The 15230-nt window shown below is 38.6% G+C and overlaps 1 protein-coding gene across 8 annotated transcripts in view; it reads left to right on the top strand.

Annotated features, from left to right (window-relative positions):
- Nucleotides 1–15230, top strand: part of DGKB (diacylglycerol kinase beta) — a 379831-nt gene that overhangs the window by 175287 nt on the left and 189314 nt on the right. For all 8 annotated transcript variants that reach the window (XM_063324934.1, XM_063324933.1, XM_063324935.1 and 5 more), the window contains one exon: nt 1146–1306. In XM_063324934.1, coding sequence (XP_063181004.1) covers nt 1146–1306 — 161 coding nt within the window. The remainder of the gene's footprint in view (nt 1–1145; nt 1307–15230) is intronic.

The raw sequence follows: 15230 nt of genomic DNA, 5'->3' as shown, positions 1-15230 counted from the left end.
TTATGCAGTGGTTGTCAGCAACTAACAAAAACATATCATACAATCATAAAGAAATACATCAGCAGTGGGTTTTGGGCAGGGAGGCTTTGAATGGCTTTGCTTGCTAAAACTGTTAATGACCCAGGAAGTACATATCGCTTGAATAGGAAAATTTATTTCTGATTTGAAGAAGGAATGAATCCACAGATCTTAGTTCTGTCTTACGAAGTAATTCAGTCTGAACAGTATTCAGAGTTGATAATGTCACTTAGTAAAATCCCCACTCTTTTCATGCATGTGTATGTTGTGTATACTCAGGAGTGTGTAAATAAGTATTTTACTGAGTTTAGTATATAGTGTAGTGAACTACTACTGCTAGTGAATTACCTAAAGACATGTGAGCGCATCTTGGCAAGTAGGAGTAAGACCTCTCAATAGAGCAAGGTGAGGCTGAAAAAGAAGTTGTTGAAAGATGGAAAATTTTAGTTCTGCTAAGTCATCAGTTATGGATTTCAAATTTTGGATTAGTTATGCTAAACCACATTCAAACAATCAACAAAAAATAGTAGATAGTTTTTAACCTTTCAGTCTCTTGTCAGACTTTAATCAGACAACGCTACTTTATGTCTTCTTTCCATAAATTTTGAAATCAAAGGAATTTAAATATTAAGATAATTTCACAGCAACAACATTTTGCAAAGTATAACCTTAGCTTTTTGCATAACTGCTATAACCATTTGGAAAATTGAAGGGATTGGCAACTTTTGAAGATGAAATTATTTTCTGAATATAAATATGATGCCCAGTGAAATCTGTAGAATTAATCTAAGTTTACATTAATTTAGCTGAGTGCAGAAATCAGCTTTGCATTTGTCCTCCTTTTAATGACAGGTGCTGGAAAATTGTCAATACTTCAAACACGATCCTGCTTTTCAGGTCTTATATGCATGGTTTTCATTTTTCCAGTCATAGAATCATAGAATAGTTTGGGTTGGAAGGGACCTTTAAAGGTCATCTAGTCCAACACCCCCCCTGCAATAAGCAGGGACGTCTTCAACTAGATCAGGTTGCTCAGAGCCCCATCCAACCAGTCATCTAGAAAGAGAAAGGAAATGGAATTAAACTTTATTATGCTTCATGAAATAACCATTTTCATGTTTTGCTAGGTTATGAAGGTGAGAATTTGATGAAGATCTTAAAAGACATTGAGAACAGCTCAGAGATTTTGCTGGACAGGTGGAAATTCGAAGTAATACCCAATGATAAAGATGAGAAAGGAGACCCAGTGCCTTACAACATCATTAATAACTACTTTTCTATTGGCGTGGTAAGACTTACGCTTATCCTTAAGTGATTTTCTGTTTTGAATAAATATTTGCATTGTATGTCTTCAAGTAAAGAATTGTTGGCTACAGATCATTTATAATGTTATTTTGCTAGTGAAATGAGCATATAGATGACTGGCAGCAATTTACATAAATTTACTTCCACACATTCAAACCAGAATTATTTTTCAGGACCTTCTACCTTCCCATCTATAAGGAAGATATTTGTGTTGTTCCTAATGGTTTATGAGCAGCCATAGCACTAAATTTATATTATCATTATGAAGGTCCTATAAAAATATAAAGGAAAACTAATCCTGTAATAAGAACTCTAAGTAACCTTTTCCGTTAGCATCCACATAATCTGAAATGTTTAAAAGAACAGTGGTACTGTTTATTTCTTCAGGGCATTTTTAAATAATAAAATAAAATAATAATATATCCTCCCCCCCCCCCCGCAAGTATCTTCTTGGTCTGTCTTATGGGGATGTTCACAGTTAGATTGAATTATGAAGAAAAGGGATTTAACCAGCTTTTCATGTCCTAGGAACTGCATCTCCAGATTTTGCTTCTCTATGATTTCCCAGTATATCTGCTACACAGACTGCATATATGAGGGGAATTAGGCATGTCCAGTCTGACTCTTCAGCCTTTTGCTTTGGATATGCTTTCAAACACAAGCAGAAGGGGGACCGTGATGAGGTCCAAATTTCACAGATTGAATAGTTCATTAATAAGATTTTTAGCTCGGACACAAATGAAGTCTAATTAAATTTGGAACATACCCTCCAATAGCTAGCACTGGTTATTCTGAAATCAACTTGTTCCACGTACATTACATGAATCTGTATATTATTTAAAAAAAAAAAATCAAAACCCACTTTTACAAGTTATCTAATTCTGCAATCCAGTATTTCAAAATGCTACAGTTTGAATGTGTGCTTAGTTTATTTCATCACTGTGCTTCAGCATTAACAAGATTCTGCCCCAGCTTTAAATGGTTGATGAAATTTTTACATATTAATTGCAATTCTGTAATTTTGATATAGTGCCTGTCAGCAACATGCAGAGTCTATTCCTTTAAAACATTCCTTGGCTTCCTGTACTGTGTAGTCTGAAATGCTGAAAAAACAATTAATCGTGTCTCCCCAAGTTTAAGGTATTTACGTAATAAGAAATTGTTCTTGAGTTTTTTCTGCTTGTGTATTTTGGATTTTAGCCTCTGCTCAAAGCAAGTGCAAAGAACAACTAGATGTAACAGAAATAAAAGAAATCAGCATATAAAAGTACATAAATGCAAAGTATATGCACCAAAATTAGTCCAAAATTAGGTTCATAAATGGGAGAGAAAGTAGAAAGGAAAATCTTTGGTTACAGTAAAAAAATACCATAATAACAGAAAATGCCCAGCACAGGGGAACATACTCAGTGACTTTGTCAAAAGGGAATATCAATGCTACAGCTCACAGATGAAGAAAGAAAATAAATGTGTTATACTAAGGAAGCAAACAAGAAGTGAGAAGGAATGATATTTTACACCTATATATTAACACAGTGCAATTTAAATAGTTTCAAAAATTTAGAGCACCACCACATGTAAAGACACAGCACAGAAACAGGAAATTGAATGCCAAGTAGATACTGGGACATCTGTGAATGTGCTAGGCTTCAAAGAATCCTTTAGCATTTTTCAAGGGAAGAAAACAGAATTACATTCAAGAAAAAAAGTTGGACTGAAATTATTACAGTGGCAAGATCATAATACTATTAAGGAAAATATAAATTACTTGTAGAATACTGCAGGAAAATAGCAGGCTCTGCTCTATACATGAGGCTCCATGGACAACCAGAAGACTCAGTTTTCAATTAAAAACTTTAAATTCTGGAATTTAATAATACTAAACGTGATTCTTCACATAATAGAAATGTGAGCACCAGAATATTGTACCAGGAATGCACAAAACAATGTGTTGCATTGAGAAAAGCCTCTAAAATTGTCAAATCACATTTTTGAAGTAGTAAGGTCTGCCAAGTTGGTCATACGTGGAAATATATAATACCTGCGTCTTGGTTTTGCTGGTGTGAATAAGACAAAAGAAATGGAGAAAATCAGGAACTGGATTTTAGACTTGCTAAAATTGTGTAATTCGCATATTAAGTAGTATCCATAATAACTCTTGTAAAGCCAGGAAAAATGTTTGTCTATGTAAATAGGCAAAGTATGCAAACTTGGCTACAACTGAAGTAAACTTCATAAAAGCAAACTTGTTTTCAGTACTTGGTGTCTAATACAAACTTTGGCAAGTACTGAACTGGGAAAGCAACAATCTACCACCATGTTGCACACCAGTCCATAGCTGCTGATACCCAAGAATGTAACTGGAGTCAAGCCTATAGCAAAAATATACTAGTGCCACCTACAATTAAGAGAAATCAAAAAGATTGATATATAGAAGATGTTATTCATAGAACCATAGAAAATCATTGAGTCACCTATCCATGCCTGTCCCTAAGGTAGTGTCAGTGGCACTTGCCTAATTCCTGACAGATGTTTATCCAGTTTGCCTCTAGAAATTCCCAATAAAGGCAGTTTCTTTTTTTGCCTGTGATGACCTACTGTATTACTTGATTGTCCTTACTCTGAGACTTCTTTGTCACATTTAACCTGAAAATAGACCTGGGCCCAGGTCATTTTCTCCTGTACAGAATGGAGAAGGAAAACAAATTATTCCATTCCTCTGTTAAACTACTTATTACCTACTAGAAGGTTTATTAGATCATCCCCTAGTCTTGTGTTCTGTAACCTTTCTATCTCCAATTTCTTCAACCTTTCCTCACAGAAAATGTTTTCTAGACATCTGATCATATGTGTCGCTTTTATCTGCGTTCAGATAAAACAGAAGAATTCAATCCAATTACTCCCTTCAGTCCGTATCTCTCAGGAACCACTGCACTCCCAATTAGAGACAATGCTGTATTTGATGTCTTATCAGTAATGAGTGGAAAAGAGGAATTAATTCATGTCTTGCAGAGGATACCTTTATCAAGAAAAATTAGCATTCTTAGTGTTGGCATGAATTTCTTTATTCATATTTGACTTGTGATTCCTTGTTAATTTCAGATACTCTTCTGAAGAACCACTACTTCATTTCTCATTTGGGTTTTTCATAGGCGATTCTTCCTGCCTCCATGCAGAAACTTACGCTTAATGGAATTACACCTGCTTTTAATTTTTACTGTTTCTCCAAGGCACTATGAAAACTAATGGTAGCCTACAACATATTGCACATTGCCTCATAGATTCATGCCAAATAATAAGCACAGTCTCTAATCCGATATGAATAGGACCTGCTGTATGAATTTTGTAACAGTATGGCAGAAACTGTATTTGCCAATAAACAATCTCAATGCATACTTCGAAAGGCCAGGGGAGTAAAACTCAACAAAATTGAGTTGGGGCTCTTACTGCTTTAGAACCATAATTCAGGTTGGAAGGGATCGCAGGAAGGTATTAGTCCAATCTCCTGTTCTAAGGAAGGTCAGCTATGAGAGCAGGTAACATTGATCAGGGCTTTATCCAGTTGGGTCTTAAAAACTTGCAAGGATGGAGATGGCACAACCTCTTCTGGACAGCCTGTTCTGGTGCTTGATTTTCCTTATGATGAAGATGTTTTTCCTTGTATTCAGTCCGAATCTCTCTTGTTTCAACTTATGTTCTTTGTCTCCCATATTCCCATTATGTGCTACTGTGAAGAGCCTGGCTTTGTCATCTTGATAACCTCCTCAGAGGTACTTGCAGGCTGCTGCTAGATCTCCCTGAAGCCTTCTCTTCTAGCATGAGCCAGATCATCCAGCCAGTCTTTTTTCTTTTTTTTTTTTTTAACCTATTTTCCACCAAACAAGACCATAATATCCAAACTTGGATACAAGAATGTTGGGATAGACAGTGTTCAAAACCTTGCTGAAGTTGAGCATAGCATCCACTGCTCTCTCCTCATCTGCAAATCTAGTTTGTTTTATCATAGACAGCAATCAGAAGGCAATTTACCCATTGGAAGGAAAACGATGCACTAAGTTGAAAAGGAATGCTTCACAGTAGTGTGTGTATGTGAAAAGTTTGATTAGTATGTTCAAGCCAAAAAAAGCATTTTTTTCTACATCAGTCTCAGAGCTTTGACATGTACCTAAGTTTAAGTACTATACTATGTATAAGTACTGGGAAAAAAGGAAGAAACAAAGTGAGATGTAGTAGCTGAATGAGTATGTGCAATGTTCAACCTGATGAAAGCACAAAGCTCGGAAGAACCATAAAAAGCGTAAGCCAAGATGTGTGTCAGTTTCAAAGCGGGAGCTAGAAAACATCTACGAGCAATGTAGAATAAGATAAAGATTTTTCAAGTGCTCACATCCATCATTCTGTCAGGATGGCAAGATACCAGGAGAGAAGATCCATCTGCTTCCCAATAATACTGGAGTCACTGAAACAAGCTAAATATCCAAGAAAAATGTGTATTAAAGCAGTGAAGTCATATTTCCTTTAAAAAACAAACCCCTCCCCCCATCCCCCCAAAAAACCAAAACACAACAACAACAAACAAACAAACAGAAAAACCCTCCTCAAGAATATAGTAGGGCCGTTTGAAAATGGAAACTTGTCTTGGGAAGTCACAGATTCAGCGAGCTGGACAACTGTAACTAATAGTATTAAGAGGACAGCTAAGCAGGCATGATAGAGACAGCAAACATTAGGCCAACTGTCAGACAGTGGCAAGTACAACTAATAACATGTTTTGGAGAAAATAAGAAGTTCTTTTTCCCATATTCTGCACAACCTGCTTTAATAGTCATACGTTCATGCACTAGGTTGATATCATCACAGTGATCATCAAAGACAGCGTTCAATAATGTTAGTATTGGTGTGTTATCACAGTCTGTATTCTAGACAGTTGCTGCAGTAATGGAATTTCAGTCATGTCACATCATTTAGCTAACTTGCTGAAGTTATAAACTGTTAGAGGGAGTGTGTATGTAGACAGCGTGTTAGCTTGCGCATAGTAATTTGTCATGGTTAGCCTTTTCCCCATGGATAAAACAATATAACTTATGCTACTTTCTTCAAACACTCAGCTGATTACCATCGATGGTATGGTGGGTCAACATGTGTATGTGGACAGTTACTTCAGGTAAACTTATGTACTACAATACCCCTGTACATCTTTTATTTTATCCTAGCTATTTTCCATGTCTGTATCTCAGGCCTGTATTAAAAAAAAAAAAATCAGTTCACTAATCAATTATATAGCATGCTATCTTAGCATAGAGAAATATTTTCATAAAATTCAGTAATAACTCTTCTGTTCAGTGCGTGAACTTAAAAAAACCCAAATACAACTCAAAAAAAAACCCCAAGAAAACCCCCAAACAAACAACAACGCCCCCCTGCCCCCAAACTAAACCCCCCTATACTAATGACTGTATGCCAGCATTACTCTAAGTGGCAAAAATAAGGGGAAAAAGTGGATATAGGTACCCCTGAAACTAAACCCTATTTTTGCAAACAATTGCTCACAAGTCTAATCTCAGATCTTGCTAGGATCAAACGATTTTCACCGAACAGTCAGCAGTCACAACAAAGTATAAATACACATTGTTAATTACAAAATGTACTGGCGGACGAGCATATATTCCATCACATTCGCAATAAGTATTCTCAATTTGAGTACACACAAAACGGATAAGCGTGGAAGATGGTGAAATACTCATTTGCTGAGTGAGACCTGAACAGTAGGACATGGAAGATGAACCACAAACAGACAGTGAGGCAAACTCTCACATAAGACCAAGGAACACAAAAAACAACTCCAGAACAATCTTTGTTACCTTGAGAAGCACTTACAGCTGCACCATCATCAAACCACATAACGGCATGGTCAAAAATTTTACATGATGCTAGGATGTGAAGAAACAATCCTTTTAAGCCTAGGGAAAAGTAGATTAGTTGTCAAGCAATTCTAGTTAGACAATAATCAATTAAAATGGAGTGACTGTCGAGGCTATGCATCTTTTATGGGGAAGTTATTAAAGAATGTTAAATATGTAGGGAAGTTACGATGCTTGTTTTTAGTGTTTTTCAAATAATTGTCTCAAAGTGAGACAAAATGGATATTTTGATAAAAGCTTTCTCAAAGAATGCCTCATTAAATGTTCAATTGTGATTAAAAATTAGAAACCTCAACTTTCACTAAATGCTTGGTTGAAAAGAGCACGTGTAAGGGGGAAGAAGCCATCTTTTATACTTGGGAATAGGAAAAATGGGAGAGAGCGCAACAAACCTCTGCTACTTAGGCTTGCTGTGCTTTCTCTTCAAGGTGGATATGCAGGAGAGATTACTCAGTGTTTCTCTCTACCTGGGCTTTCTTCTAATACTTAGGAGAGGCAGGAGAATCACAGGAGATCTAGGAACAAGCCATGGACAGGTAGGATGGAGGCAGAGTTGCGTAGGCAAAATCACCGTAGAGGTTTAGGGTTTGAATTAGTTGATTAAAACCTCAGAAATAATATGAGCTAGGCGAAGTCCATTCACTGATACAGTTATAAAGGGTAGGAAATTCACTCATACTCTTTCTTAAATCCTTTCTTGTAACTCACTTCCACTTGGATTAGTCAATAGAAGTTCCTGGAAAATTGTTGAAAATGTCCTAATTTTCTAAGTCTGGGAGTACTAGCAGCGCTGGAACTGCTACACAGTCACTGAAAAAAAAAACCAAAACCAAAACAGAACCCAAAAAAACCCCCAAAACCAAACAAAAAACCCTGGAGAAATCAGTCAAAACTATAACGGAGTCCTTTAAAAAAAATCTGTGCATGACTGGAGCAAATAGCTTTAGGCCAAGCTAAAGGTGCAAAGGTAGGCAGCCAGGTACCAAGCATCATTCTGCAGCAGCCAACTTTGCTAGACCCTGATTTTTTACACTTATTATGCAAAAAACTTGAAAATATTAAATAAAAAATGTTAATTGTACTGAGATAATGACTGACCTCAAAAAGGCTAAAAATGTTTAAACAATTCATCTATCTCCCATTGACTTCCTTCATAGTTAATGCATAGCATTTTGTAATGTTTTCCTTTCTGTGGGTGATAATGCTGAAAGAAATTCTGAATGGATTTGCATTGCTGTTAAGAGGAGAATCCTAAGGTAGGTTTCGCAGAAGCAAGCGTAATTTTTAGTTTACTGTTCTGTCACTGAATTAATTTAGAGTTTAGTCTTTTTGGAGCCAAAATTAGGTCAACGTGGATCAGTACTGAAAGTCTTTTACCATAAACATTTTCTTCCATTGTTTTCTTTCTTCTTTTTTTTTTTTTTTACCTTTTAAATAAATCATAAATTTATCTGATGTTAATAGGAGATAAACTATTAACCACACTGTTTAATCATCATTTGAATTTTTGTAACTGCGTAGGGTATTACAGAGCATATGCTACTAAGCCCCTTGCAGCTCTGTAATTAGAGTTGGAGCATAATAAACTGAACTTGCAAACATCTGCATTGTCTTTTAGTACAAGTTTGTACAGAAAGGAATATTACTGAGACAGCTTTTAGGGCAAACTATGCTAGCTATAGTGTGGCACAATGCAACGTTCCCTATGTTAAAACAGTAAAGATATCATTCTAAAATGAAAGCAGTTCTTACTGGTGTCAGTGCGGTATTCGAGGTGTAAGAGTAAACCAAATGCTACCGTAATGATCAGTATTTACAGATAGCAGCTGTAAAGATTATACTAGCAACCTTCGTACATCCTTGTGTTTAACTAGAAATGTTCTGCGTGATGACTGGTTAAGTAGCTCTCTGATTTCCATCTCAATTTTGTTCCTCTTGGGCCAGATTGCAGTCAAATTTTAAGCTAACTCATATTTTTGACCAAGTTATGTAGCTGTTATATACATAAAGAACATAGATATTCTCTCTGTTCCCACTTAGGTGGATTGCCAGAAGGTCTGGCCAGAAGGCCTGCAAGGGTGCTGCTGCCTCTTAGGATAACAGAAGAGTCCCTTAGCGGCTTACATTCTTTCTGGAATACGGAATTGCTCCTCCCTTGTCTAGGCTGAGTGCACGCTTTAGGTTTGAGCCTACTTGGGGTCATTGCTATTGGTCCTCTTCTACATACGTCCCCTGAAGAGTCATTGTCAACAGAATCAAACTCCTTAGGAAGCTTAAAGCTATAGCTAATCATAGAATCATAGAATTGTTGAGGTTGGAAGGGACCTTTAAGATCATCGAGTTCAACCTTTAGCCTACCCTGACAAGAGCCACTTCTAAACCATGTCCCTAAGTGCCCCATCTACCCTTTTTTTAAACACCTCCAGGGATGGTGAATCCACCACCTCCCTGGGCAGCCTATTCCAATGTTTAATAACCCTTTCAGTGAAAAAATGTTTTCTAATATCTAATCTAAACCTCCCCTGACGTAACTTGAACCCGTTTCCCCTCGTCCTATCACTTGTCACCAGGGAGAAGAGGTCAGCCCCCATCTCTCTACAACCTCCTTTCAGGTAGTTGTAGAGGGTGATAAGGTCTCCCCTCAGCCTCCTCTTCTCCAGGCTAAACAACCCTAGCTCCCTCAGTCGTTCTTCATAAGGTTTGTCCTCCAGACCCCTCACCAGCTTTGTAGCCCTTCTCTGGACACACTCCAACACCTCAATGTCCCTCTTGTAGCGAGGGGCCCAAAACTGAACGCAGTACTTGAGGTGGGGCCTCACCAGTGCCGAGTACAGGGGGATGATCACTTCCCTAGTCCGGCTCACCACACTATTCCTGATACAGGCTAGGATGCTGTTGGCCTTCTTGGCCACCTGGGCACACTGCTGGCTCATATTCAGCCGGCTGTCAACCAACACCCCCAGGGCCTTTTCTGCCGGGCTGCTTTCAAGCCACTCTGCCCCAATCCTGTAGCGCTGCATGGGGTTGTTGTGACCCAAGTGCAGGACCCGGCACTTGGCCTTGTTGAACCTCATACCATTGGTCTCAGCCCATCGGTCCAGCCTGTCCAGATCCCTTTGCAGCGCCAACCTACCCTCAAGCAGATCAACACGCCCACCCAGTTTAGTGTCATCTGTGAACTTGCTGAGGGTGCATTCGATCCCTTCATCCAGATCATTGATAAAGATATTAAAGAGAACCGGCCCCAGCACTGAGCCCTGGGGGACACCACTTGTGACCGGACACCAACTGGATTTAGCTCCATTTACCACCACTCTCTGGGCACGGCCATCCAGCCAGTTTTTTACCCAGCGAAGAGTACACCTGTCCAGGCCATGAGCAGCCAGTTTCTCCAGGAGAATGCTGTGGGAAACAGTGTCAAAAGCTTTGCAAAAATCCAAGTAGATAACATCCACAGCTTTTCCCTCATCCACTAAGTGGGTCACCTTATCATAGAAGGATATTAGGTTTGATAGGCATGACCTGCCCTTCACAAACCCATGCTGACTGGGCCTGATCACCCTGTTCTCCTGCATGTGCCGTGTAATGGCACTGAGGAGGATCTGTTCCATGACCTTCCCAGGCACCGAGGTCAGACTGACTGGCCTGTAGTTCCCCGGATCCTCCTTCCGGCCCTTCTTGTGGATGGGTGTCGCATTTGCTAACCTCCAGTCAGCTGGGACCTCCCCGGTTGTCCAGGACTGCTCATAAATGATACCAAGTGGCCTGGCGAGCACCTCCGCCAGCTCTTTCAATACCCTTGGGTGGATCCCATCCGGCCCCATAGATTTGTGCACCTCCAGGTGCTGAAGCAGGTCCCTCACCGTTTCCCTTTGGATTAGAGGGGCTTCATTCTGCTCCCCATCCCTGTCTTCTAGTTCAGGGGTCTGGGTGCTCAGGGAACAACTGGTCCTACTGCTGAAGACTGAGGCAAAGACTTCATTAAGTACCTTAGCCTTTTCCTCATCCTTGGTCACTATGTTGCTGGCCCTATCTACTAGAGGACAGAGATAATCCTTAGTCCTCCTCTTCTTGCTAATATATTTATAGAAACTTTTTTTGTTGTCCTTGACAACAGAAGCCAAGTTTAGCTCTAGCTGGGCTTTGGCCCTCCTGATTTTTTCCCTACATAGCTTAACTACCTCTTTGTAGTCGTCTTGAGTGGCCTGCCCTTCCTTCCAGAGGCCATAGATCCTCTTTTTTTCCCTAAGTTGCAACACTAGCTCCCTGTTTAGCCAGGCCGGCCTTTTTCCCCGACGGCTTGTCTTCTGGCACATGGGGACAGCCTGCTCCTGCGCCTTTAAGACTTCCTTCTTGAAAATCATCCAGGCTTCCTGGGCTCCTTTGCCCTGGAGGAGTGCCTCCCAGGGGACTTTGTCAACCAGGCTCCTGAAAAGCCCAAAGTCCGCCCTCCGGAAGTCCAAGGTAGCAGTTCTGCTGACCCCTCTCCTTGCTTCTCGCAGAATCGAAAGCTCTATCATTTCATGGTCACTGTTCCCAAGACAGCCTCCAACCTTCACATCCCCCACAAGACCTTCCCTATTTACAAACAACAGATCCAGCAGGGCACCTTCCCTAGTTGGCTCTCTCACTAGCTGTGTCAGGAAGTTATCCCCAGCACATTCCAGGAACCTTCTAGACTGTTCCCTCCCTGCTGTATTGTATTCCCAGCAGATGTCTGGCAAATTGAAGTCCCCCACGAGGACAAGAGCTCGCGATCTTGAGACTTCTCCCAGCCGTTTATAGAATATTTCATCTGCCTCCTCATCCTGATTGGGCGGTCTATAACAGACTCCTACTACGATATCTGCCTTGTTAGCCCTGCCCCTGATTCTTACCCATAAACACTCAGTCTCATTATCACCATCATTAAGTTCAAAGCATTCATAACACTCCTTAACATACAGGGCCACACCCCCGCCTCTCCTTGCTTGCCTATCCTTCCTGAAGAGCCTATAGGCATCCATGGCAGCACTGTAGCTATGTGAGTCATCCCACCACGTTTCTGTGATGGCGACTACATCATAATTATCCTGCTGCACAATGGCTTCCAGCTCCTCCTGTTTGTTGCCCATGCTACGTGCATTAGTGTATAAGCACTTCAGCTGGGCTATAGGTCTTAGACTATTTCATTTGCACAAGATACTTAAGATGTGGAAAACATCTTATCTGTCTACTTACTGAGACAGGATTTAAATAAGAATCTTCCAACATTGCTTCGGCTGAAACTTTGAATACATGTGCAAACACATACACAAGAACATATTGGAGGGAAAAAAGGAGCAGAATGCCCTAGGACAATAATTAAGACAGTAACCTGGAAGAGAACTCCGATATCCAGATTCCTGTTCCATCTGTTGTTTTTGTCCATTTGATTAACTTGTACATGGCAATTCAGAAACTTCCACAACTATGAATGACTTCTTTTCTAACATCAATAGATAAAGAATTTTAATGCCAAAACAGAATTTATGCAAGTAGAACACCTCAGTCTTTCATTCAGTCTTTACAACATGTGATAATTGATTTCATGGCAATATGGTGATATTCTCACTTGGATGATCTACAACAACAATATTTTTTGCAAGTGTATTTAGTTAAGGCAATAAAGATATCTAAATGTGCCTGTAAATGTTCTGTAAATTCTTTGAGAAACCAGTCAGTATTATACGCTTGGTTAAAAAAAAATAAATCAGTTATCAGGTAGAGGGGAAAACTTCTTTAATACCAGTAAGTAATGCTGCAATCAGGACTTGTTCTCCACAAAATTATTATCAGAAAGTAGTAAAGGTCTACGACAAAGACAAGTGTACTTTTATGACACCTAATATGTTACTATCCAAATGCACTATCAAATAGATATTTGCATGGTCATGATTTAATATCCTTCAGGCTTAACCAGTCACTGAGAGCCTCTTATTCTGCCAGTGGGGAAAAATATGACTGCTTAATTCTCATAATCATAAATTTGAACTTGTTATGGGTCTGCTTCCCCATCTCTATACTCTAAGTCATCAACCCCCACTTCCATTACATCTCCTTAATTCTTTTTTTTTTTGCAAAACTGAAAAAAAAAAAAACTTGTAAGAAAAATCTTACATAGACGTCATATTTTTGGCCTTTCTTGTGAAAGAACATTTCATTAGCATCAACAGAAACTTTGCTATCAGAATTTTTAGTCACAAATACCCGAGTCTAAGTAGGGTTGTTCCTCTTAACTGACAATGTGATCCCATCATCTTTTATTTCATCTAGGTTATTTTAGGGTATATTTATTTCTACAAAAAATGAGTTTACTATGGAATGTATCGTTTACAGAAGGGAATGAATTTTAATTCTGCGGTACCTACATATTTTGAAATTTCAAAGCCTTATAGCATTATGTTGTTCATGGTGGTTAGAGGAATTTTTTTCCATAGGAAAAAAATCCTAAGGACATTTGCCATTTAATCCCAGATTCAATGCAGAATTTAAGCACTTGCACACGTTAACAGTAACTCAATGTGACATTTGAGTATGTGTTTAAACTTTCCTGATCTAGCGAAGCAGTTAACACTTGGTTAATTTTTTAACTATTTTCTGTAGTTTCATTAATATGACTGGACAAATGCACATGTTGAATTCTGGGCATTTGGCGTAAGGTAGTTAATTATTTGAGTGAGATTTGTGGGTATACATAACGAAAAATCATGTTTATTGGTTTGATGAACTAATATGAATATAAGCACATGCTTAAGTGATTTTGTGAATCTTAATCATCACTTTGAATGTGCTAATGGAATGCTGTGATATATTGCATTATTTCTGTGCCAGTGAGGGAAAGAACATTTCATAAATAAACAATATTATTACTCTGTAATCCAAATCACTTTTTTTTTTCTGAAAAAAGGGTTAAGAGAATGAACAATTCATTTACGTATGAATGTAAATATAATTTTAAAACAAAAATTATTAATATTGGGTATATCATAGCCTCAGTCTTGTAGCCAAATCTGTAAAAGGGATGCTCTATGGGTGGAGAGAATTCTGCTGTCTTTCAGAAGAAGTGTGTTCAAAACAACTTCAATCCCAGATATGAAATACTATCTTATTCAGAAGTTAGTGGTAGTTCAACCTATAGTTATCTTGTTTAATCTCCAAACATTACTAATCTTTCACCGATTAGTTATTCTTATAGGCTTTTGTTGTTTACAGGTTTGAACCCTCTTTACTCTTTTCAGCTTTTGGTGCTATTGAAATTCTTCAGCAGAAATTTTGGACATAATATATGGCAAATAGGGGTGATGCTTGTTTTTTTTTTTTATGTCAGGTGGTTATTATGGCAGAAAGTCACACACATACAACATGCCATGAAAAGCTGGATCTGTAGAATAATTGGTAGATAAGGAGCAATAGGAACCTCTCTGAAGGTTTCCCTTGCTGCTGTGTGATGACATTTCCCTGAACATGGGGAATGTGAATTCCATATCCAGAAATAGAGAGCCTTAGAGTTGGTAATATCTATATTGCAACACTGCACCTCTCCCCATCATAGCCTTCTACACCCTAAGGTGTCTCAGGGTACCCTAGCAACAGAGGTGCACTGTACTGCATGGAATGTTTAAGGTACATTCATGCAGAGAACAGAAGATTCATAACTTACGTTACTACTTAATGAACCTTACTACTACAAAAAAAATCATTTTTGTGGTTTATAAATTCAAAGAATTTAGATTATTCATAGTGTTTGTTTGGTCATTTATTTATTTTAATTGTAATGCTAAAATGTGAACATATGCCAGTCTGTGCTGGAACTTCCTGAAAATATGTATGTATATCATATAGATAGATTGAGAATTGCGTGTGTAATTTCCCCTATAGTGCCGTTAGAATACTGAGTACTGTGCTGAATTCACTGTAGGTTTTTGTTAGGTTCAGTGAAAATACAGTTCTGCGGGCTATATTTAC

The sequence above is a fragment of the Chroicocephalus ridibundus genome, chromosome 2 (genome assembly GCF_963924245.1).
Source record: "Chroicocephalus ridibundus chromosome 2, bChrRid1.1, whole genome shotgun sequence".
In the NCBI taxonomy this organism is placed as follows: Eukaryota; Metazoa; Chordata; class Aves; order Charadriiformes; family Laridae; genus Chroicocephalus; species Chroicocephalus ridibundus.
Note: the sequence above shows the minus strand (reverse complement) of the source record. Positions and strands in the feature narration are given on the sequence as shown.